Source organism: Aspergillus alliaceus, assembly GCF_009176365.1.
Source record: "Aspergillus alliaceus strain CBS 536.65 unplaced genomic scaffold BDW43scaffold_24, whole genome shotgun sequence".
Taxonomy (NCBI): Eukaryota; Fungi; Ascomycota; class Eurotiomycetes; order Eurotiales; family Aspergillaceae; genus Aspergillus; species Aspergillus alliaceus.
The window spans coordinates 193,057-216,819 of NW_022474707.1; the positions used below are offsets into that span (position 1 = coordinate 193,057).

Consider the following 23,763-nt stretch of genomic DNA (forward strand, 5'->3'; position numbering starts at 1 on the left):
CTCTTCTGCACTAGATACAAAATGTTTGCCATCCCAGCCATCACCCACGGGTAGCTATGATCTAGACATTGCTGGTTGGATGCAAGACATACTCCACGGTGAGCTTATACCATACATATAGTTAACATCAGAAGAAAATTAGGTCTTCCTCCCCTGCGATATTACTATCAGCTCGTATAGGTAAGTCCGTATCTGATTATACTGATTACAATCTTTTCCTTCGTTGAGGCAAGGGCGAGCTTTTGCTTTTCCTTCCAGTTCTAACTTACAGCCTCTACGCCGACTTCAATGTGAAAATGACTGACACTCACAGAAACCACAGTCACGCGTCTTATCATTATGTAGTCATCTGATTTCTCAGGAGATTCACAAAATGCCTCCACATCAGACAAATCTATGCCTGACGCTCGGGACTTTAGCCTGTGTATCCATCCCTCCAAGAGCCACAATTCTATATAACCAAGATGGGAAAGTGTTGCACAGGAGGTTCTGAAGCAGTTGCCCTTATCTGGAGTTTTGTCTCTCGGGTGTTACCGAATCGGTTCTGACCAATCAGTCGACAATTGCCAGCCTACAGTACTACTGAGTGTCGACAAGGACTATGGCCGATAGTGTAATGTGGTTGAAGTAGAAATCAAGAGAAACTTGGGTAGCTTTGAGTTCTTAAACATAGCAGTCATCATCCACGAGGACAACAATACCTTCTACTATGGTGGATCTAAGAAGTTCACTTTTTTTTTGAAGTGGAAGCTCACCCTCAAGCTATATGGGCTCAGTGTGAGCGGTCGTACAGCTAAAGAATACGTGAATTTTGGCGTCTGATTGGAATTACGGAGTCCCGACACAGGGGAGTGGGAGCCGTCCGACCTTACCTGCTGTCACTGTATCTTGTCCTACAGCGATGAAGGGCTGTCAGAAGAGGAACTATTAGGTATATTGTCGATCTACTGTAAGCCTAATTCTGACATCTTGTATAGAAATACGCGATTGGAAACTTCAAGGCCTGACTCCAAAGGATTGTTCGGTTCAGAAGATGCTATAAGCCGACTGTCCTAGCCTTCTTGACGTGAACGAAAGGATTAAGTCTATGGAGAAACGACGATCGAATGTAGTGAACATGTCTCCTAGAGACAAGAAATCAGAAGAGCACTATGCCCTTGGGACGGTTTATGCCGCATCAGGGTTCCGCGTTAAAAAATTCACTACATTCAAGAGAAAATTGCCAACCATCACGGACTGGACCCTTATTCGGCCTTTTAGGGGTCGGGCCCTGAAATCTAACAATGTGAGGATTGAATACAACCCCCTAAGACCAACAGCTAGCTATAAAGAGTCAAGTTCAAGGGACAGATGATGATCATGAATCTAGATCGCCCAGTTATACCACCACCCGGGGATCATTTAGATGAAGACACGGATGTGTACAAGTGTGATCAACTGACAGATATCACAACGGGTAAGTTCAACAGTCTCAGAACCGTTTAGATAAGACATAGGGGAATAGAAGAACCACAAATTACGTGGGAACAAACCGCCACCTGGCCATATCTAAGCGGTGCCTTTATGCAACCCGGCGATTCTGGTTCGCTTGTTTTCACACAAGAAGGCAAGATGGTCGGAATGCATTTCTCTGTTGTACTAGACGGGCGCATCGGGTACTTCACCCACGTTGACGACTTAGTAGCTGACATCAAGAAGACTACAGGTGCCAGGGGACATTCGTTTAAAGCAAGACAATGGCGAGAAATGATGTACATAAATATCAGTAATCTAATCTCGATCTATTAATGGATTATATAATCTATAATTAGAGCCCCCTAACCCAACCAAGCCTAGGCCAGAGCTTATTGCCGATCCCGTTTTTGTGGCTGCGAATTATGTACATAACAAGGAACCTTACCCTGTATGGGTACCCTGTCATGCTTAACTGTTTTACTACGTAGTAGACCCGAAGAACTCTCCGCTTCTTTTCCAACCGTATACTCAGTCACCCCAGGGTACAGGGCATGATCACCGTGCATTGAAAACGCTAACAGCCCCCGCCCCGGAAACCCCATAAATCCACAATTCCCGGAACAAACGCGGGTGTCTTAACACCAAAATCCCCCCCCCAAAAAAAACAAAAATCATGCCGACTTATGCCAACCTCAACGACGTCGATTACCCCGACAACACCTCAGACGATACCACTCCACTCTCCTTCACCCACAATAACGACATACCCTCCTACCGCCTAACCAGATACGTCCGCCCGTTAATCGACTACGCCCGAAACGAGTGGCAAGCCAACCCCAAATATGCCTCCCTTCCCACCACGAACACCGACGACCCCTCCAACTCCCCGCGCTGGGTCCAGATGCTCGGCTCGATCGTCACGGCGCCGCGGTTTCGCCGGTACGTCGTCGTTTATATGTCGGTGCTGGTCTCGTGCTTCGTGGCTTGGAAGTTCATGATCTCGCCAAGGCTGGAGGAACACACGGCTATTCTTCGTGGGCTGGATCCTCAGACGAAGGAGGAAGTAGGGTGGTTTGGGGCGAACGCACTGCCGAGATTCGATGATATTGTTCAGCTCAGGACGCTGGAGCCATCGCTGGTACCGGCGGATACTGTCTCGGGGTCGGGGAGCGGTGAGAAGCGGTTGATTTTCATCGGTGATGTGCATGGGTGCAAGGTTGAGTGTGCGTCTATTACTATACCTATATACCTTTTGTTTTCTTGTTAACTAGTGCTAACATCTGGGGCTGGGCTATAGTGGGCCGATTACTCGAAGAGACATCCTTCAACCCGGACGCCGACCATCTTATTTTCACTGGCGACATGATCAACAAGGGGCCCGATAGTTTGGGCGTGGTGGAACTAGCCCGGCAGTACTCTGCTTCTTGTGTGCGTGGCAACCACGAAGACCGGGTGCTCAGTCTGCGGCACAACATGATTGCCGCGAATACAATGGGCGATGAGTTCCTGGACGACGCGAACCTGCACCGCGGGCAGTATACGAGGGAGCGCAAGTTGGCGCGGGAGATGAGCGATGAGCAGGCTGAGTGGCTTGATACATGTCCGGTTGTTTTGAACGTGGGTCAGGTTAAGGGTATGGGACAGGTGGTTGTTGTGCACGCGGGGTTGGTTCCGGGGGTGGAGCTTGATAAGCAGGATCCATACAGTGTTATGAATATGTTGACGGTTGATACGGATACGCATGTGCCGAGTGCGTCGAGGAAGGGCACGAAGTGGACGAAGGTGAGCTTATCTGTTTGTTTGTTTTGGTTGTGTAAGTTGTCAATTGGTTGTGAAGCGCTAATGGGAGGTTTTTTTTCCCCTAGTTGTTTAACAAGCATCAGACTCTCCTTTCTGAGAGTCTGCTTGAGACTTTTGAAAACCCTGAGTCGATGCTTACGACTGTTATCTACGGGCACGACTCTAAGACGTCGCTTGCTCTCAAGACATACACCAAAGGCATCGACACCGCTTGCGTCAGGGGTGGGAAGTTGACGGCGCTGGTCGTCGGGACCGGTGGAAAGCAGAACCTCGTGCAGGTCAAGTGTAACGACCATACTAAAGAGTAAGAGGTTGTTGGGTTGTTGGTCGGGTATTGGGTTTGGTTTCCCAGTTTGCTTCTTGTTCTCCACTGGGATGGGTAAGGCGTGTGATTTTCAAACACATAAGCATACTTGGTGTTATGGCGCTTCATTGTGAAATCGGGTCATTTCTTGGGCTTTTTCATGTTTTGATGGATCAAACAATGCTTGTATAATCTAGAATAAATATATACTAATCTGCTACAAGAAGACCATAGAGCTCCATCTAGAGTGATGGTCCGTACGTGGACCTGACAGTAATATATACACTTTATATATGGATACGGAATGATAAAAAAAGCCCTTTAAGGACAACACACACCTTCTCAACCCTTGCCGGAGCTATTCCACTGCCCATCCGCCTCCCAAACAGCAGGCTTCGTAAAATCCTCATACCAGATCCCACCGAGTGCGTTCATCTTAACATACCCGAACCGAAAATACTCCGGTACATCGGACCTAATACGGGTCCAGTTGAACGAGTCAACGGAGCCATTGTCTGACTTGAAGGCCTGGAAGCGTTCAACATCATTCACCAGTACGCTGATCCCATCCGCATCCTCGGTGATATCCGGGAAATTGAAGATGATGTTCTGAGCCGAGGGTATCAAGGGTGCCCCGATTACGGGAAGCATACTTCCCAGCTCAGCGCCGTCGAGCAGGGCAGCTGCTGTCTGGAGAATGCTGTCGAAGCCCCACCTTGCGATACCGTTGACGAACAAGCCGACCAAGAGACCTTGATAGAGCAAACTAGGTCTGGTTTGGAGGGTTGTCCCTGGGAGGAAAAGGAGGCTTAAGATGTAGTGGTGGATTCGTAGATTCATGTTTGGCACAATCAGTAGGGCCATGATGCAACCGACCATGATGCCGTATATAGATAGCATTTGAAGAAACCGGCCCTCGTTTCGGAATGCGTAAGCTTGACCGAGCACTATGAGGACGATAAGAGCGACGATGATGATCAGCGCGGGAATGGCGCCCGGTTGTTGTTGGATGTCGTGGGGTGTGAGACGGGAGATTGGGATCTTGTCGAATGTGTCGGTGTTGAGAGCTCCCACCCAGCACGGACCTAGCCAGAGAACTGTCTTGTCCCAATGGGCATCTAGATCCTTTAGCGTGTGGCGAACACAGAAATAGTACATTGCGAATCCAACGAAGGCACAAGGAAGAAACCGACCCAGTGCGGTGGATACCACTTCGTAGTAATCTGGGGAATAGGGGTGGTCAGAGGAAAGAGCTACTTGGAAGTAGACGATGAAGTATATAGAAGCGTAAAATGCTGCAGGCGACGTAATGAATAGTGATAGCAAGGTAGTCACTATCAATGAGAAGGTGAACAACGGCCACCGGAGATCCTGACAGCTAACACTGCCCGCGTCTGAAGACTCTCCGCTACCAAAGGTAAAAGAAAGTGGGAAACTAGACGGGAAGCCTATGCTTGATATCCCATTCTTTTCAATGGATACAAATCCGGAGTATTCGCCTGTCCGGCGCAAAATGCCGCAACCACCCTTCTGGTCGCTAATGATTCCAGCGTGCAGTGCCGCAGAGCAAATCGCGGAGTCACCACGGTATATGCCGAAGTTGTTACCTCCAGAGCTCTCCCCACCACCTCCGATGACAAGGCTCCTGTAATTGATCTCCTCCAGGCCTACGTAGTATGGTTCAAGAACCATCAGGGAGGCGCAACCCGCAGGACAGCGGAATGCAAACCCTCCTTTGTCAAAGGGACGGCAAGCATCGCCATCAATCCCGCAATTAGTAGCGTTCGACCTGCCATGATAAGTCGATAAGTACACGGAATAAGGCGCTAACTAGGAAGAAAACAGTCGACGTTACCATACCACAGTCCGCCATAACATGGAAGTTCTACAGGTTTTCCATAGCCCGGGATCTCCTGGGCAGTGATAGAATAATGCAAAGTCTCTATGAACACAGCGCCCCAAATACCCAGAGAGAGGAGAAGAAACCACACTTTGGCGCTCGTGCTGGGAAAGTACCGTTCCACGAGCCGACCAGGTGCAGTTTGCCATCGGCGCAGCCAAGGGTTGATCTGATACTTGCGCGGCGGTGATGGCCCTTTAATCCACGCACGGATCTTAGAGAGTGAGCACGAGAATCGATCCGAATCTTTAACAGGGCGCGAATATGAGCTTGCTGTTGGCAGAAGCGGCTCATCGGTGCCCTGCATATGGTCGTTGTCGGCGTGCATGGAGTCCGTACTCGGCCTGGTGACGATCACGAATGGGTGATTTCCTGCTGGATCCTCATGGGCCAGGACATGCATCGGATACTCCTCAGGGCCCGAGAAACCCTTTTCAGGCGACGAGGACCTGGACCGGGATCTTCCTCTCGGTGCCTGATCCAAATGCATTCTGGGCAACTTAAGCCATGGATGGGTGAAAAGTGAACCGCGGGAAAGAGACACTCCTGAAGGTGAAATTTCAAGTTCAGCCCCTTTACTTGAAACTTAGTCATCGGGATCACTCAACGTGGCTTCAACTGCACGAAGTCTACTCTAGTATAGAATTTTTTTCTCCGGGAACTTTTGGTGAATGTCTCAAGTGCCAAGGGGAAGGTGGCAGCTTATTGGCTTTTTGGAATTAGATTTAGCCCGAGATCCATACTTCGTCTCTTTTCATTTGTAACAGGTTCGGACACCTGAAAAAAGAGGCATTCAACAACACAATCAATATCAATTCCGATAACATCGTACTTCAAAAGGTAGATTATGAACTAAGGATTAAAGATATCATGTTCTAAACGTAACGAGCGATAAAATCTGCCACCAACATGCCACATGAGCTCATCCACACGCCGACGGGGTATCTGCATTAGTATTAAAACTTAATAGAAAAAGAAAAATCATTAGATCATTTCCCGTGTTAATGGTCATGTATCTCGCTCGTGGCGAGCTATGAACCTCAAGCGGAAATCAACGTGACTATCAAAAGCGGTGACGCGGTCTTGCGAAGCAAGGTAAAGGGTGATACGAAGTATCGTGTCAGAGCGGGGTATAAAGAGTGTCGAGTAGTGTTATAGAAGTCTCTCTTCGGATCTCCGGTTCGATCTTGGGAACACACGACAACGCCCGGGGGCTGATCGGGCAGTTCGAAAGACCGAACGATATCGTAGGTTGTAGCTTTTAACCTTTAAACAGCAGATCGTTTGAATAAGCCACGGCGGTTGCTACTGTGTACAGATAAGTATCACGTGTGGAATCAGAGATCATGGCGAACTTACACTCTGTCACTTGCAGTGCCACGGACACGGAAGGTAAACCAAAGGCCCTAAATACCAGCCCTGTCAGTATGCGAGACATCGTCATGGAAGCCAAGGCGTGCACGAACCACAAGACCAGAAACAAGCCAGACGCAGGCAGAGATGAAGCTGAATGCCTCCGCCGCTTTCCACCGACCACATGAGTCGTTATGAGTGATATTACCCCATCCCCAGATGCTTCCACAGTTAAATTTGTGGATAGCGTCAACAAGAATACCAAACGCAGCAAACCAGGCGAGAGAGATGACGATATCGACTATTAACATTTGTTAGCTGTTGACCTTAATTTCGCTGCGATAGAATCCCGTGGTGACGTACAGGGCCATGAAAAGAAACTAAATGAGAAGGGTATCAGCCATATCAGGCCGAGTAAAATGGATACACCCGCGATCACTTCCGTATAGATCCATCGTGCTTGAGGCCATGCTTCAAGATCATTCAAGGACCCCAGATAGTAACCGATGATACCGGCAACGATCTGGATATGACGATGTCAGTTTCTCAGTTTTCTTCGTTTTCCACCTATAATCGTTTCTTATGTGCATTTATATGGAGCACGTACCGCACCGCAGATGATTTCCACCACACGGAGGACAATCGAGACTAAACGCGAGACGACAGGCATGATGACGGCAAGCTTTTTGAATCGGGTAGCGGTGTGGAGAGTAAAATTTATTAGAGGCGCAGGTACAGAATAACGGTGCCTAGTATGGGCAGTTATGCGGAGTAATTACAGTGAGCTGCGAGATACTGTAGACGAGTATGAATATGAGCGATCGGCTGCGAGAAGGAGGAGGTAACCTGTTTAAATACCCACCAGGCCACAAGATCTGCAGCGGCTTTTCCTTACTATTCTTTTTTTTGGCTTTTCACTTTTTTTATGGTTAAGCCCTTGCTCAAATGGGTTAATGAAGTTAAGTTTCTCTTGATCGTCAGTTCAGCGACATGACATCGTCGTCTCCCAAACGATTGGCTAATGGGAACCCCTCGTGTCCTGCCCAACGTCTAGGCACCATATAGCTCATCATTGACCGATCCACTTGTTCGTTCGTTCGGTGACGAGGATCGGTTAAGATTGTACAGTACATAAAGGTCAACACTCTTTAATTTTATAGGTATAAAAGTGCCAAGTACCGCGTACTATTTCGCCTACTGTACTGTACCATGAAGTATTTGTTGGGGCGATACCGTCATGTTCTTTCAAATTTTCAAGTTTCCGTGTCACCAACAGCAAAGGCACCACTTCAGAAATCATAGAAAATCGTTACCTGCAATATATTAGTAGTGAACCAACAGGAGCTAATTTGTGGACTAAGGCTGAAAATAGACTCCACCACGCCCATCACTCGATAGTCTATACCCGGAAGGGTTCAATAGCTCCATACCTTTACCACGGATGGATGTTCTGGATAAAAGGGCAACACGATATATTCGGGGTCAGATTTCTGTTTTTGTAAATTTATTTCTATATCTGTTTTATACTTTTCAATTTCTTTTTTTCTTATTTGGATTCTTCTCATTTGACTCTTCAAACTTGGGTGACGAAATACCAGTGAGGGTGACGTCATTCGCAACATTGTAGCCTGAAGATCATCTGACCGCCACATCGTCATTAATCAGTTCAATTATTTCCCATTTGTTTCCCTACTACTACTACTACTACTCAGTAATACTAGGTGATGATACTATCCATGATTTCCGATTTTCTTAGCCGCTGACCGATCTTCTATCGACCCTCGTTCCAGAACTCGCGATAAACGATAAACGCGTGGTGGTGATTTGATGTGCATTGATTATTCCCATATCTTTTATGTAGTCCCGAGTACAGTACAGAGTACGTAGGAATAGAAGAAATATAAAATCATCGCAGTGCGGTCTAACGCCCGCATCAACAAATTAAATGTAGAGAGCACAACAACAGAAAGCAAATGTTAGCCCTGAAAAGGGATCGGATATTCTTCCTCTCTTCTAAGTGTCATTCTATCACCTTCCGGAAATCCCCTTTTGGTTTTGTTCGTTCGCTGATGAGGATCATTCAAGATTGTATAGCATATAGTAACTACCACTCTTCATAGGTATAAGGTGCTAAGTACTGTAAATTTTGTCTATATTAAAATTTCTTAAAGTCTATTAATTAGAGTAATACTGTTATATTCTTCTAATTTATCAGTTTCTAAAGTAAGGGCACTACTTTTCAAAAGCCCGGGAAAGTACTATCTTTAAAATATTAGTAGTGAGTAACTAAGAGAGCCAACAGTAGTCTAAGGCTAAAAGTAAACTCCCCTAAGCTAATCCCTGAGTATAAAACAGCTAGTATACATGCTATCAAGTACATTATTGGTCCATTTTACGGTTTTACCAATTTTCTAACGATTCGACAGTTTATACCGAGTACTTGGAAGGACTCAAAAACTCCACTTGGTGTACCTTTCGTGATATAGTAAGGGCAACCTGAAAAATGATTTCAGAAATCCACGATCTTTTTTATACCTTCCTCGCCGCAACCAATGTCCCTTAAAAAAACACACGTGCACGCACATGTCAAGCAACATTCGGAACCCTCCAGATGAAAAGTGCAAGAGAATCTGGTATTGCACGAAATAGTAAAGGAGTATTCGATAGAAAGGGAGATATAGGTATGGCTACTATAAAAGCCTGTGGTTAGACGAGCGGCCTTAACAAAGAAGATCCTCTAGAGGTCTCAAAAGTTAAGTTGCGCAATCGAGCCAGATAAGGTATGCGTCTCAATTCCTTTCGACCACTGGGAGGGTCAATCCAACCGTCGCTCGGATAGTTTGATATCTCATCTTGATGAGTTGTTTCGGAGAGGGTGAAATTTCGCCGTACGACTAAGTGATCTAGCTCAAATCGAGGTCTTGAAGTACGCCCCTGCTATTATCATAGCTCCCACCTTCGAAAATGCTTATGAAAATGTTTTCTGGACCCAATGTCTTTGCCCAGTTGGATCACCGCATTGTTCCAATGGCTCCGGAGGATAGCTTCGTTATTCCAGTGCGTACTGGAAATAAATATCCGCTCAAACCGGCATGATGAAGAAGATGGAATGTTATCCACTGTGTAGACTCGTTGCTGAATCAAAAGCACCTCCAGAACAGTCCATATAATCGACCATATCAACAAACCCAGAAGAAAGCGGCGAGGGCGTCCACGGTGGTGAACATGTTTACAGCAGGCGAGAAGAATGGACATAACTAAACGTTCTAAGCATAAGAAGAAAGTAAAGACATGTACATCAATGGATTACAGGGCATCAGCTTATAAGGAATCCTAGCAAACTTTCCAAAACAGCCGTAGCTCCTGAACTAGCTTGTGGCAGTGAAATGAAGTGATATTGCAAGATTTGCGTACTTTATGGTGGGCTTTGGGCACAAGTGCATTTGAAGCTAAAATAAACATTCTGTATCAAATAGCCAACCTTTTCAGATCTTCTGCCTCGATAGCTCTAGCAATATTCTGTACACGTATATGGACAGGTCAACATCGCAGAAGGCTTTGGAAAACCGGTCACGACCCTGCTTCGCTATTTCTTGAGCCCTTTTCTTCCCCGTTTCAGTAGATGTAAGATATAAAATTATCTCAGGAAGCTCTTCCATACCTGGACTAACTGGAATATAATGAACCCGTTCCCTGATACGTTCAACATGCCACTCTCGCAATAGAGTCTGTTTTAATGGAACTGATTTTGAAGCAGGAAGTTTATTATAACAGCCGCTTATACCATTTCCATCTATATCAAATACAAGCCGTTACTAAAGGGCCTGATCTTTGTCTGCCCACGACATTATATTAAAGTGGGCATATTGATCCCTGCAGTATCCTCGCTTGCATTGAAATATTCGGGTGAAAGTCACATTGAATAACTGGCTGTCAAGGAATGATGATTTCGCTTGGCTAATAACACCATCATATCCCTGGAGATAGGAACACTGACAGTGTTCTAAATTCTGCGCCAACTGAACAAATCTTTATCGATGGAAGCATTGCCACTTTTCATCCACAGCAAAACCACCAGTAGTAGAGCCTGCCCAGTAAAGATTGTTCTGCTTTTTCTCCCTTTCAATAACGGCATCTAAGTATCTAAATTCAGTCTCATTATAGGCTGGGCTAGGATATAAGAAACCGCCCATTGTGGAAAGAGAACCCGTTGACAAAATTGGCACGGTAACCTCAAAGAGATGAAAGATGTAGGGCTAATAGTAAGGCCATGCATAGCGCTATACTCAGAATGTTGGCAAAGATCCATAGCGCTAAGGAGAGGATAAATCTATCCGCTGGAATCTGGGCACTGTTCCTTTTCCGGGAGGAGCAAAATTTCGTAAGCGTATCCCAGACCGGCTACCTCGACATTTTTTAAGTTGAAGTACTTAGTGCGAAGGCCATCTTTTTCCAGCAATCGTGGGGGAATGAGGACGCTTGGTTCATCAAGATGATTAACAAGTAATCTAATGTCTGGAAGACCGCTGCCTAAATTCTCCAGAAGCTGATTCAACAAGCGCTGTATATGTCTGTCAAAAGTGCGATCGGCATGACTACAGTGAGTCTTAGCCTGCTGACCAGAAAATATACAGAACCACTGCTCGCTGTTCGACATGACTTGAATACCGTTCATAATATCATGAATGTCTTGACCATTCAATTGCAAGAATGGTGCGACAACCTCATATATCATATCAAATTCATCAACAATAGGCGGTTGACGTAATTTAGCAAACTTATACCAGGCTTCAGAACCAGGTGGCGGCTATATGCCGTATCGATGTCGATATTCATTATACGCAGCGGTATAATTTTGCGATTGCTTTCGAAGTAGACCGTCGAAGCCCATCTTAGCATTGTGGATCAAAGATTCAACAGGATGCAGTCCAGAACGGATCACTGAAGTTTGTGCATTGTGAATCTATTGGCAAGGAATGGGATAAGAGACACAGAAGAAAAGATCCAGAGAACTGACCGGGACCTTGTTGGAAGCATATAGATGAATTGACTAAATGCGAGAAGTGATGCTATGATATGTAATAAGGTCGAGAATCCGAGGACAGCATCATGGTATTTCGTGTGGACGTAACGCTGAATATCCTTATAGTAGTGGCAGTACGCCAAGAACCATGTTGAGTCTACTAAGCTAGAAAGTGTTGCTCGAATCTCTTGATGAAGGACGGAACATACTATTCCAGTTGAGAAATACCAATTTAACGCTTTCACTAAGCCCAATATAAGAGTGGCTTTAGTTTGGCTTCTAAGGGAACCAAATGCGACAGTCTCCACACCAAATACCATGGCCAACTGACTGACAACACGCAGCGTAAGGGGACAAATGGCGGCTTCAATATCAAAGAAAGGAATAACCCGAGTGCTTCGACCAGTCCTGGGTGTAAGAATGATATAGATACCTAATAGAGCAGGGACCGGAATAGTCGAAAGGAAATATCCCTGAAAATGCCAACCTGCTAAAGTAACGATAAAAAATGAAGCAAGCAGGGTTGTACCCCAAACTGTGTGCATAAAAGGAGTAAAGCGCATGAAATCAAATATTGTAGTATCACAGAACTCGCAACCAAGATACTTCTCTGATATTAGAAGTGGGGTAAATAGCGGCTGTTAGTGATTAGCGTTAGGGATAACTCCTTTCAAATAGTAAGATACTTACAAGAAGTCCAAGTGTTTCGTTTTCCGCTTGGAAGACAGAAAACGTAGCAATACCTAGCGCAACGATCCATAATGATGTTGCGGACAGAGGCTGAGGTACTGGATCGCTAAAAGAGGCTCCCCTTCGGATCTTGTTAACCTCTAGTCATCTTGCTATCTTAAACATGGTCGGCAGTATTATCCAGACCAGTATTTCTGAGTACAGTTCAGATTTCCTGGAATATAGGCGTCCTGTCCATATGCCGCTCAGGAGAGCTGCCCCGGCTGACACAGTGATATGAAAGGTCGTGGGTTTGCCTCCATCCAAGATGAAATTAGGAAATACCCCAACGGCGCTGTATAGGGCCTCTTGGCCTCCAGCAGATTTAGAAATTTTGTGCCGGTTCGTAAAGAGGAGTTGAGGAACAGGCGGCGAAGTCAAGCACTGATGCGGATGTAATATAAGGGTAAAATGATTATTCTGAACAGATTAGAGCGCTGAGCGTATAATGTAAAACCACTATTAACCATGATGTCCTGGCGTAATCGTAGAGGCTCGATGAACCTTACCATTCTCTCGCTATACGTCAAGAATTTCCTGTTTCTTTTCGATTTATTTGTTCTTGGAACACTTTGGGAGGGGTGTTAGACTCAAACTTCCCTCCCCCTTAGAGAAGGTGAAAAAAAAGAATGGGGGGAGAGGGGAGGAAGGGGAAAGCTGGGATGGTACAATATCAGGTGGGAGTACGGGGTGCATAGGAACGATGTTCTCCCAGGCCCCAGGCTTGGTTAATGGCCCTTTGGTCCTGATCATGTTATCAGAGAAACCCCTGTACAGACGAAACTATTTGATTGCGCATTGGTATACTAGATCCGACCTTAGCTGTTCTTTTCTATTAAGCAGAGTATGTATATATAATTTTTTTCTCTGGAATCTTTGCTGTTACCTTAGTAATCTGCATACTCCATAGTCAGTTAGTGGGCTAGATTTTAAACCCGAGGATGTAATGAGGGAGGGGCCGTCATGTACTGTGTAATTCCGGTCAACATATTTAGAGTTGAGGCAGGTGATATCAGATCCCTTACCCAGTTAGTTCCCTACATTTCGACCTGGTGCTACAATCCATAGAAATGTAAGACGAGTGGACAGATCAATTGCTGATTGGCATAGCTCACTTCCACATCTTTCAGATATTGATAGGAGGCAGTCCTCATTAGGCATGCAGCCTAGGGCATAGGCACCTTAGTACGTTAGGTGAGTTTCAAAAGAAGGGCGTGGACCCAAGGAGATAGCAGGATGATAGATAGACCATGATGTAGCTTCACCACGTCATCTGTCAGCCGTTTCTCCCAAAAGCTTTTCAAGATCCTCAATAAATCTGACTATACTTTATCATCGGGGAGTGCCAGGCTTTATTGACTTTGTTTGATTCGTATAATCTGGGATGCTCCCTCACTTCACAGGATAGGTGCTTTGCAAATTGAAATATCTTATATTCTATCTGCTCTTGGACAACTTGGGGTCAGATCGCGAGAAGCATTTTTATGAGTTGATAGAGGAAGATGGAGGTGACATCGTTAATTTATGGTGCTTTTTTTAAAAAAAAAAAGAGTATGGTGGTAATGAATGAGCTCTAGACTTGATAAAAAAAATCATTTTTAAATAGTATATTCTTATCCTGATGCTGGATTCTTGCACCCATCTAGAAATTGCTCTGGATAGTATTCTTTCTACTTGTTCTCGATGATCTCGTTTGAGTTGTTGAAAACAACTCTACCTATAAAGACTTACTCTATGAACACAATTACTACCATTTGCCCGTCAGCTAATAGTTATATAGAGTCATCTCGAACAAAAACAAAACAGTAGATTGCTGGTTCTATCATTCTCCAACTTTGATATGATTACCTCCGAATATTGAAGATATTACTAAACTATATAGGCACTAAAGTTATATATATGAAACTTAATATAGATTACTTGCTAAAACGATTTGAGAAAGCTCATATGTCAATCCTGAATTCTACATATTTTAGACAATAATACTCGATAGGTATACCTTTAAAATATTATTAAAATCTTTTATTCCCTACAGATAATAGTAGTAGTAGTAAACTGCGGGAAACACCCCAGCAACAGGAAACAAATTATGTCAAACCATAAAAGAAAAATAATCAGATATTCTTCTTCTCCTCCAAGTGCCATTCCATCACTGTCCGGAAAACTCCCTTAGCACCACTTTCAACCACATCCCCATGGCACGGGATCAACCGATTAAAATCCCACTTATCAATCCGTCTTACCGACTCATTAAACGCCCGTCGATCACCACTCGACAGTATATACCACACGAACCTCTTCTGCCATGTCGCAGGCGGGTGAGTCGATAACAATGGGCTAATAATCTTGGTAAGAGCCCCTGAAGTGGCACTTTCACCGGTCTTCGAATACTGCTCCCTTGCGGGTAGATTAAACAAAAGATCGGCCTCAATGAGCGTGCCGGATCGCTTATGCAGAAAGACAAGCTCCCGCGACGGATGCCCGTACACGTATTCAGTCTCAAACTCCGAGTCAAACTCTTCGGAGATTTTCTGCTGCCCTTTGTTCTCTTTGCGGAACACGTGGTGGAACGGTGTATCTTTGTGTTCGGGATTGGACTGTCGCTTTTCGTAGAGACCTTCGGGCGCGATGATTTTAGCGTCGGGGTATGCCTCCTTCCACGGCGTTATGTTGATGTGGTGCTCTAGGTCCAGCGCGGCGATGTATTTGAGGTTGCCGCCCAGACTCGAAATGGTTTCGCGGACTTCTGGTGTAAGAGAGACGGGAGAGAACACTGCGAGAGCACCGGACGCTAACTTAACTACGGGGGCCGTTAGTTAATTTGTTGTGCAAGCTTGCCAATGGGGAGTGGGATGTAGTCATGAAAGGAATATATAGTCACATACCTAGAGTCCCTCGTCCACCGAACTTTAAACGTCCAAATCTCGCGAATGGCAGGCTCATTGTTATCACATCCGACGTCACATTGCGGATCACCATCACCTCAGAGGGGTTCTTTGGGAAAAGTTGAGGAGCCATGGCTGAATCTCCTCGAGTGTGGCTTGCGTGTCTCTTGCGTGCGACTCGTATCAAATGGTAATTATGATGATGAGGGGAATGGGATATTTATCAAGTACAGGCGAGGTCCAAGGAAGGATCGTGGCCTTTTAGCTGCTGAGTTGTCCATAGGATCTCATATCCTCTGGCATGATCATATAATCCGTCAATTAATTAAGCATCGGGATCTGGACCTGTGGCTACGCGTGACGTCAACATAGAGCGGGGCTCCATATAATTCTCTCCGCACTGTGGCCACACTCGGCCTAATCCTGTGAACCTCATCTCTCCAATGATCTTCTGGTGCCTGGGACATGTTACAGCACTGCTCCGTACTATTATAGGGTAGTACTAGTACCTCAGCTACTAACTGTTCGAAGCTGAGCGGCTTACTAATACGAATTTGCCCTTTCCATAGTTATACTTATATGCGTAAGTACTCCCGGTCTAGAACGCTGAATATCTCTAAGCCGACAATTTGAAGACTGTTGCTTCCTAAGCTATCTTGCTGCCATATTACCAAGTATTATGCATTGGTATGTGAACAAAATGTATGGATAGTATATGTTTGATTGAGCAGATGTGAGACACTAAATGAAGTCGCTATACAAACAATTTACAAGTCACCACAGATATGCTCCAAAAATGATGTTATATGGAATCTTCACAGTAATATGGGTATCATAAGTATGTGCAATTTAAGCAAAAGGCGGAAAGGGAGAACAAGAGTTTGAGGCCGAGCTCCACAGGTTGCAGTTGGAAGACATGCCTAGGCGAACACCTTAGCCATACCAGCCCCGCCCATTGTTCTCTTGTTGCTCTTCGGCACGATGAGGAATGATGGATTCCTTGATGCCGTATACCTCGATTAAGTCCCTCCAGGTTTCAAAGTCAAGGCTGAATATAGCCTGGTGTTTTTGAACCCCTTTCTTCAAGGCTTCGCTCGGGGCATACGGTTTCGCGGCATCTGTAATGGCCGGTGTTAGTTAACGAAGCAGGACTTGGAATAGAGGGAAACTTACGCAAGGTTGGCAATTCCCGACTATCCACTTGGATACCAACAGTGCCATCTCTGACAAGGAAGCTGACGTAAAACAGATTTTCCACGCTCTGTCCGAAAGATCTCGGATTTATGCAGAACTGAAACAGAGGGACACCGCCATCATCAGCAACATGATATTTAGCCATCACTTCTTGTACCATCTCTTCTGTTGGTTCCTCATCCAGCTGCAATAGGACCCTATCTACATTGTCCTGGCCAGCATTCTGTATTCTCGCCAGCAGTTTGTTTATACTAGTGCACATGGCGGTAAGATTGGACGTTTCTTGTCGGTCCAGGTCTTCTTCTTGAAGTTCCTGCGGTCGCACTGCTTGTGACGGATCGCGACGCTCTGTAGCCCTTCGCTGTGTAATCTGTCGTGTGCGCTTTTGTACCGATAACGGCCCTAGCAAGAAACCAGAGATGGACGGTCGCGAATTATGGCGAAAGCAAGCAGATCGCCCAAGCCAGTCCCAGTTCAGTGCATCTCCCTGGTCGTCATCACTATCGTTGGGGTCCGCTTGGCTTCTACCCGGGGCTTGCGTACGACGACGCTGCGTGCTAGGCATTATATTTTGTGAATCTCCTGGAGCACTGCGCATGAAGGATATACACTTAGAGACAAATTCGTCAACGTCTATACCTGCAGAGCCATCTCCTAAGACTAAATGTGCTGTTTTCTTGTATGACAGGTCGGCCGCAGTGACCAAGAGACGGGAATCAATCGTAGCGTCGGAAGTTTGCTTAACATCCTGAAAGTATTCATTGGCTTTTTTGATGGTATCCCGAATGCCATGGTTCCCAGCCTGCATAAACTCACTCCTAGAATCTACACGATCGTTAGGAAGTCGTAAATGGAGCTTTGTCCGGTGACACCTTACCATGTAGCTCGCGCGTCAAGTCCCTGAGCCCTTTTCTTACTCGTCTTCTTTCATTTTCATCCTGATCTGGATCGTAGTATCTCTTATCGATATTTTGTTGCAACGGTGGTAGTTGAGGTTGACTGTCACTTTGAATAGTATCGGACGTTCTATTTGACAGTCGCTGGCGCTTCGCAGTAGCGCCAGAGGCCATGGTCTTGGTCTGACTTCTCTTTGCAACACGAGAAGGAGCTTGATGGTTCTCCTTATCGGATGAAGGCTCTGACGATGAAGATTGACTTGGTGGACTTTGGGCATGTGAAATGCGTGCCATGCTTAGCGGCGGGACTTCGACGAAAGTACGTCGAACACAAAACGCGACCACGATTGGACAAAGACAGTGACAGGGTGGTGAAACACGGATATAATCTACGAGCGATGATTGGAGAGGCCAAGGTCACTCGGACAAGTAAGACATAAGGAAAATAGGCCGCTCACAATTACCTCAAAAAATAATCACATCAGTCAACCCCATAACTTCTTTGATTTCGCGCATCAAAACGCGTTGCGAACGGCATCACGTGGACTCAGCTGACCCCGCGTCATCCGATAAGTGCTCTTGGCCCCCAGCCAATCAATCGCCATCTCCCCGGACGGAGCTCTCTTGTCCTCCTTTTACTTAAACATACACAATGAAGGGCTCCAGGAGTCAATGAGGGCGGATTCGGAATCTCCGAATCAGAATGGAGGCCTTTACTTTCGCCGTTTCCACTCAGGTGGACTTTCCGATTTATATCAAAATGTAAGCGACCGGACTCCAATGGACCTGTGAGCTGCATTGCAATGGCAGGATGCTCTTAGACGCAAAATTAACAAATTGACTGACTACTTGGCAGTGGCTCCTTGGAAGGGAAGCAAAAAGAGATACCCTTTTCTGTACTCTTAAAGCGATCGGAATTACGACACCTCGGTTCGACGCAGAATCCAACGTCTGATCTGTTCGTTACAGTGCAACTATGGTCGGATTCAAAGCCGCTGGGAGTGCCTTTACAGACCTCATATAGGACGTTCAAATCGACCCGTACTTGGAACGAATGGCTGCAAATGCCCATGTCCCTTAAAGATGCCCCATTTGGATGTCAGCTTGCTATAACAGTTTGGGACCTGTCCCCATTTGGCGGCGAAGGTGCGCAAGGTCATTATATTCCATTTGGCGGAACAACGTTATCTCTATTTGATGAAGAGGGTAAATTGAAAACAGGAAGGCAGAAGTGCAAAGTATATCGCCATAAAGCTGCGGATGGATTTTCTTCGACAAGTACCCCTTCCAGTCCACCGATGAGACGACGGAAGGCCAATATCCCCGACCCGCTAGGCCCTTCTCCCGAGGAGATGGAGTTGGAAAGAGTGGAGGTCTTGATCAAAAAACATGAGATGGGAGAAATACCACGCATTGATTGGATGGACCAGATGGTCTTCCGTCAGCTGGAGAAGCTGAAGCTTAATGCCGAAGAAGCCGCTAGAAAGCGGACCATCCTCTTGAAATCGACGAAGCAAAAATCCACAGGCGAAAATGGCGCAGATGGAGAGGATTCAGATGGGGAGGATTTTGATGACGAAAATTTTACTCTCTATGTCGAATTTCCACGTTTTGACCACCCCATCGTCTGGTCCGACCACGAGTATCCGCCGCCTCCTATCTCGCCCTATCCCCTGACCGCACCTACGAATCCTAACTCTGCCTTGAAACCTGCTCCGGAGGTACGCTTTGGTCCCGGAATCGAAGGCGCTGACGGGGAGGGCGTAATCAGAATCTACGACCCTGAAGTTGGTCAGACAGGTAATCCCTGTGAGGATAAGCATAGGAGACTCATTCGTAGTCATCGTACTGGCATAATGGACAGAGACCTGAAACCGAATCCAAAGATCCGGGATGAACTAAATGCCATACTATCATACGAGCCGACGCAAGACCTCACTGCTGAGGAGAAAGACCTTGTTTGGCGTTTCAGGTACTATTTAACTCGTGAGAAGAGAGCATTGACTAAATTCGTGAAGTCCGTGAATTGGCGGGATGCCGGTGAATCGCATCAAGCAGTGGAAATCCTTCCGAAATGGACTGAAATCGATGTTGACGATGCTTTGGAGCTCCTAGGACCCACTTTCGATAATTCTGCAGTTCGTTCTTATGCAGTTGAAAGACTTCGGAAGGCTGATGACGAAGAGCTTCTCCTTTACCTTCTCCAGTTGGTACAAGCGCTAAAGTACGAGGACAATTCCAACAATGAAACCGAGGACAGTGCTCATGACTCGTCTCTGGCTAATTTCTTAATCACTCGTGCTGCAAACAATTTCAAGCTTGGCAACTATTTCCACTGGTATCTAATGGTTGAATGTGATGACACCAGCCCAGGAACCCTATCAGCCCAGCGCAGACTCTTTGCTCGGGTAGAATATTACTTCATGACTGACTTAGAACAAGTTCATCCCGGGCATCGAAAGACACTGTTGCGTCAGGGCGAACTGGTTGCCATACTGTCAAAAATCGCCAAGGATCTTCGATTTTCACGCGACACCCGACCACTAAAAATCGAGAAGCTCAAAAAGTACCTAAAAGACCCTAAGAATGATATAGTGCACATTGAGCCTCCATTGCCGCTACCCTTAGACCCGGAAATTCTAGTCACGGGCTGTTTTCCGGATGAGTCCAATGTCTTCAAATCTACATTGTCTCCTTTACTCATCACTTTCAAAACATCAGGAGGGCAGAAATATCCGATCTTGTTCAAAGTCGGCGATGATCTTCGCCAAGATCAACTCGTTATACAGATTATCATTCTGATGGACCGTCTCCTACAGAAGGAAAACCTAGATCTCAAACTGACACCATATCGAATTCTTGCGACTAATGCTACGGCGGGCGCCGTTCAGTTCATTCCGTCAGCCTCTCTGTCTGCGATCTCGGCCAAGCATAGATCAGTTCTTGCATACCTCCAAGAACACAACCCCGATGAAAGTGAACCCCTCGGCGTCCGAAAGGAGACCATGGATACCTATATAAAATCATGTGCCGGCTATTGCGTGATCACATACCTCCTCGGCGTCGGCGACAGGCACCTTGAGAATCTCCTACTAGCTCCAGATGGTCATTTCTTCCACGCCGACTTCGGATTCATTCTAGGCCGAGACCCCAAACCATTTGCCCCGATGATGAAGCTCTGCAAAGAAATGGTCGAAGGAATGGGCGGTACCACCTCTCCTCATTACCTCCAATTCAAGCAATACTGTTTCACAGCATATACCACGCTGCGCAAGTCAGCAAACCTTATCCTTAACCTTTTCAGTTTAATGGTCGACGCCAATATCCCCGATATCCGTGTCGAACCGGATAAGGCGGTCCTCAAGGTCAAAGAGAGATTCCACCTCGAGATGACAGAAGAGGAGGCTATTCGTCATTTCGAACAGCTTATCGGTGACAGCGTCAACGCTATATTTGGTGTGGTTATTGACCGTCTCCATGAGTTCGTCCAAGGTTGGAGAGCATGATGTAACATCACAGCTAGCGCTCGCCGGAATTCTTATTTGCCGCTTCGATTTTGGGATACTAATACTGGCTTTGGCGCTATTCTTAATGTATTGGTATAATAAGGAGTCATGGGATGGGGTCGGCGCACGTCTTGTCTGCGGAAGATACCCTAGTCGACTTGGGATAGTATTCTTTGTCAATAAATAGATCTATAGATAGGAATTCCATATGACCGGGATAAATATATACTCCTAACCCTCCATAGTTGACAATCCACATCGGCAAATCAACACGATCAACAACCCTTGATCGGCCGACCCAGTTCCTCGTCTTGCCGTGTTCGGAACTCAAGCTCCACCCATTCCTGTCCAGTTTCACTCCTGTCCAAGATATCCACCTCACCTGGATGAGACATTGGCCTAGGTATCACGGCCGGCGTCCCAGAATGCATCCCAGTCTCATCTAACCGCGAGGAAAATATACCACCTACTTCGGTACTCTGACTAGCGCCGCTGATGGTCCCATCCTTCTTTGCCTCTGCATCCTCATCATCCTCAGGCGTCCCTTCTCTGCAAGCCCAGGCATCGACGAAGCGGAGGACCTCGCGCGGCCACCAGCGTTTCATCACTAGCAGGCGGAAGGGGACAAGAGCAACGATGAGAACGGGAAAGGCAGGAGCGCCTCGCGTCAGAGTGACGATGAAAATGACCACCGAGATGACGATCTGAAGGATAGTGTATAGGTGGATGGGGACGTAAGAGGGGCGTGGTGGCGGGCTGGTATCATTCATATCTGAACCATCCGCCTGCTTCGCCAAGGACGAGGGCAGAGGCGGGAGTTCTGAAGGCGGGGTGAGGAGGTAGAAGGTTCGATATAGTATGGGGCTGCGGCTGCATGAGCTACGTTTCCCGTGCCATCGAGCTACGCAGAGTACTTACTTGACTGATAGACTTTGTTCGCCCATAAACATGAACAATCCAGCAAGAACGCTTGTCGGCGTTAAGCCAAGGACTTTCATGAATGGCGGGCTGACGAAGAGAAGGATAGCCCCTGCGTGCAGAAAGGATGACCAGCGCTGTTCGTGAACGCGTTTAACATCGTGCGATTCGACTTTCTCTTCGCTGTCTATGGTAATGGTGCGCTGTTCTCGTTCGGAATGCATTAGTGATTCAGAGTGCAGGGGTGCTTGGGGTAGGAGGCCGTTGGCGGGTGGGATGCCCAGGATTCCACAAAGAGCGGTTGTTGTGCCTAATAGGATGATGTCCCATGCGAAGCCTCCGGGCTTACGGGTTCCGTATCTATCGATCGTGCATATTATGGAGCTGACCTCGTGGTCGAAGAAGAAAAGAATGGTGATGATGATTCCTGGGATTATGGCGGCGAAGACCCATTCGATGGGTAGGGTCCAGAATTCAACGAAGAACTTGTCACGCTCTGGTGATGTGGGTTTGAAGGAGCTGCTGACGGGCAGAGTCATCTTGTCGAGATATGCTAATTCACCAATGTGGGGCATGGCAATGAAGACGATAATGGAAATTGCAGCAGCATACTCTGTCAGCCCCATTCGGATGTATCGATGGAATAAAGGCTTCCAGCTCTCGGCTGTGGAGAGAAAAATGGCCAGTAGCATGGTGCCGACGGCACCGATCACCGCGTACAGGAAAGCAGCGAACGAGAGAGTATCGTGTGCTCTTTCAAGCTCTTGGATTGCTTTGTGAAAATAGATGATACTGTTCAGGAGAGAGAAAATCTCCGTGGCAAATGTTGTCACATAGCGCATAGTCCAGTCGTGAGCATTAATTATGGCCAAGATATAATGTAGCCATGCTGCGTGAATCAGGGACCATGCCATAAAAGGGAGGAAGGGTACCTATATCTGTTGTTAACGCGCTGTCAAAAAGCAGACAGATGTTGTCATTGCTTTGATAAGGAGAATACCTTGAACACTTCGTCGCATAATGCATAGATGTTCTCAGCTAGTACAGAGAAAGGACCAGTGACACCAAGAATTGTCAGCGGTTGAATGGAGAATCTGGAAATCGTCAGCTTCAAAGATTTAACGGAGCTACGCGAGCGACGACAAATATGTACACCGTGGATTGGGGGTAACATACAAAGAGAAGATAACCCCGCATAGTCCTGTACTAAACACGACCTCAATAGTGCCCCAAGTCTTGCCAGTCAGGACATATAAATCACTGGCAAAAGTGATTCCCGGAAGAAGGTTAGTGAAAAAGAGATAGACCGCGCTGGCAAAAATTAACTGGTTGAATAACGTCCAGTCTGAGACATATCGGCGACGAAGGTTGACGATATCCTGCTTCACCAACCGGAAGGGACGTAGAGGCCCGCCAGCCGATACGGAGCCCCGTAAGACGCGAAACGCTTTAGGGGTGTGCTTTGAGGGTGTTATAATTGAATGTGCATCATCTCTTTCGTCAACCTCAATCTCGTGGACACCACTTTGTTCTCGCCCATTCGGTCGCCTCGGGGGCCTGTGGCGTAGGGCAGAGGCTCGAGTAGAGCGGGGTCGAAAAGCCGAGATCAGGGACATGTATTGGATAATTGAGACAATGTAGCATTTGTGATCGCATTCCCAGTCTCTCTAAGTAGAGAAATAAATTATCAACCTATTCGTAGACTCTGGGGGAAGCAAAGGCAGAGTCGTTGGTGGAGACGGTGACGTTGTTGGTTTTATAGTCGTTGTTCATGGATTTAGTTAAATACGTGCGCCAATG

The 23,763-nt window shown here is 46.5% G+C and overlaps 7 protein-coding genes across 7 annotated transcripts; 3 read left to right on the plus strand and 4 right to left on the minus strand.

Moving 5' to 3' along the window:
• The first annotated feature begins 1,037 nt into the window (after window positions 1-1,037).
• On the plus strand, window positions 1,038-1,695 carry BDW43DRAFT_277296 (uncharacterized protein). Its single transcript, XM_032042053.1, has one exon. It carries the CDS (start codon window positions 1,088-1,090, stop codon window positions 1,352-1,354), a length of 267 nt encoding a protein of 88 aa, XP_031899925.1. The 5' UTR covers window positions 1,038-1,087; the 3' UTR covers window positions 1,355-1,695.
• A 267-nt stretch (window positions 1,696-1,962) lies between these two features.
• On the plus strand, window positions 1,963-3,788 carry BDW43DRAFT_277297 (putative serine/threonine-protein phosphatase). Its single transcript, XM_032042054.1, has 3 exons — window positions 1,963-2,678; window positions 2,753-3,237; window positions 3,321-3,788. The coding sequence occupies exons 1-3, from the start codon at window positions 2,129-2,131 to the stop codon at window positions 3,561-3,563; spliced, it is 1,278 nt and encodes a 425-aa protein (XP_031899926.1). The 5' UTR covers window positions 1,963-2,128; the 3' UTR covers window positions 3,564-3,788.
• A 13-nt stretch (window positions 3,789-3,801) lies between these two features.
• On the minus strand, window positions 3,802-6,081 carry BDW43DRAFT_277299 (uncharacterized protein). Its single transcript, XM_032042055.1, has 2 exons — window positions 5,415-6,081; window positions 3,802-5,348 (listed from the first exon to the last, which is right to left on the minus strand). Exons 1-2 carry the CDS (start codon window positions 5,606-5,608, stop codon window positions 3,902-3,904), a joined length of 1,641 nt encoding a protein of 546 aa, XP_031899927.1. The 5' UTR covers window positions 5,609-6,081; the 3' UTR covers window positions 3,802-3,901.
• Window positions 6,082-6,483: 402 nt separating this feature from the next.
• On the minus strand, window positions 6,484-7,749 carry BDW43DRAFT_93380 (MARVEL domain-containing protein). The gene is made up of 6 exons (XM_032050737.1): window positions 7,675-7,749; window positions 7,420-7,607; window positions 7,176-7,335; window positions 6,926-7,113; window positions 6,819-6,865; window positions 6,484-6,767 (listed from the first exon to the last, which is right to left on the minus strand). Exons 2-6 carry the CDS (start codon window positions 7,480-7,482, stop codon window positions 6,728-6,730), a joined length of 498 nt encoding a protein of 165 aa, XP_031899928.1. The 5' UTR covers window positions 7,483-7,607; window positions 7,675-7,749; the 3' UTR covers window positions 6,484-6,727.
• Window positions 7,750-14,678: 6,929 nt separating this feature from the next.
• Window positions 14,679-17,833, minus strand: BDW43DRAFT_300552 (Nse4 C-terminal-domain-containing protein; the record flags this gene model as incomplete). The annotated part of the gene is made up of 5 exons (XM_032044918.1): window positions 14,679-15,364; window positions 15,862-15,866; window positions 16,393-16,567; window positions 16,623-17,468; window positions 17,521-17,833. The coding sequence occupies 5 exons, from the start codon at window positions 17,831-17,833 to the stop codon at window positions 14,679-14,681; spliced, it is 2,025 nt and encodes a 674-aa protein (XP_031899929.1).
• Window positions 17,834-18,160: 327 nt separating this feature from the next.
• BDW43DRAFT_93468 (phosphatidylinositol 3-kinase VPS34) lies at window positions 18,161-21,183 on the plus strand. Its single transcript, XM_032050740.1, has 2 exons — window positions 18,161-18,301; window positions 18,396-21,183. The coding sequence occupies exons 1-2, from the start codon at window positions 18,243-18,245 to the stop codon at window positions 21,043-21,045; spliced, it is 2,709 nt and encodes a 902-aa protein (XP_031899930.1). The 5' UTR covers window positions 18,161-18,242; the 3' UTR covers window positions 21,046-21,183.
• BDW43DRAFT_93448 (uncharacterized protein) lies at window positions 21,170-23,746 on the minus strand. Its single transcript, XM_032050739.1, has 4 exons — window positions 23,140-23,746; window positions 22,964-23,057; window positions 21,964-22,895; window positions 21,170-21,909 (listed from the first exon to the last, which is right to left on the minus strand). The coding sequence occupies exons 1-4, from the start codon at window positions 23,577-23,579 to the stop codon at window positions 21,321-21,323; spliced, it is 2,055 nt and encodes a 684-aa protein (XP_031899931.1). The 5' UTR covers window positions 23,580-23,746; the 3' UTR covers window positions 21,170-21,320.
• Window positions 23,747-23,763: the final 17 nt, after the last annotated feature.

Excerpts from the sequence above, each read along its gene's own strand:
- BDW43DRAFT_277296 (XM_032042053.1), top strand. The coding sequence starts at position 1,088 with ATGGAGAAACGACGATCGAATGTAGTGAACATGTCTCCTAGAGACAAG.
- BDW43DRAFT_277297 (XM_032042054.1), top strand. The coding sequence starts at position 2,129 with ATGCCGACTTATGCCAACCTCAACGACGTCGATTACCCCGACAACACC. Across the intron at positions 2,679-2,752 it reads GCATGGGTGCAAGGTTGAGT|TGGGCCGATTACTCGAAGAG; the intron begins GTGCGTCTATTA and ends GCTGGGCTATAG. Across the intron at positions 3,238-3,320 it reads AGGGCACGAAGTGGACGAAG|TTGTTTAACAAGCATCAGAC; the intron begins GTGAGCTTATCT and ends TTTTTCCCCTAG.
- BDW43DRAFT_277299 (XM_032042055.1), bottom strand. The coding sequence starts at position 5,608 with ATGGCAAACTGCACCTGGTCGGCTCGTGGAACGGTACTTTCCCAGCAC. Across the intron at positions 5,349-5,414 it reads TTATGGCGGACTGTGGTATG|GTCGAACGCTACTAATTGCG; the intron begins GTAACGTCGACT and ends TTATCATGGCAG.
- BDW43DRAFT_93380 (XM_032050737.1), bottom strand. The coding sequence starts at position 7,482 with ATGCCTGTCGTCTCGCGTTTAGTCTCGATTGTCCTCCGTGTGGTGGAA. Across the intron at positions 6,866-6,925 it reads GGCTTGTTTCTGGTCTTGTG|GGCCTTTGGTTTACCTTCCG; the intron begins GTTCGTGCACGC and ends GCTGGTATTTAG. Across the intron at positions 6,768-6,818 it reads GGCACTGCAAGTGACAGAGT|TAGCAACCGCCGTGGCTTAT; the intron begins GTAAGTTCGCCA and ends ATCTGTACACAG.
- BDW43DRAFT_93468 (XM_032050740.1), top strand. The coding sequence starts at position 18,243 with ATGGAGGCCTTTACTTTCGCCGTTTCCACTCAGGTGGACTTTCCGATT. Across the intron at positions 18,302-18,395 it reads TTTCCGATTTATATCAAAAT|TGGCTCCTTGGAAGGGAAGC; the intron begins GTAAGCGACCGG and ends ACTACTTGGCAG.
- BDW43DRAFT_93448 (XM_032050739.1), bottom strand. The coding sequence starts at position 23,579 with ATGTCCCTGATCTCGGCTTTTCGACCCCGCTCTACTCGAGCCTCTGCC. Across the intron at positions 23,058-23,139 it reads TGCGGGGTTATCTTCTCTTT|ATTCTCCATTCAACCGCTGA; the intron begins GTATGTTACCCC and ends GACGATTTCCAG. Across the intron at positions 21,910-21,963 it reads GAACAAAGTCTATCAGTCAA|CCCCATACTATATCGAACCT; the intron begins GTAAGTACTCTG and ends ATGCAGCCGCAG.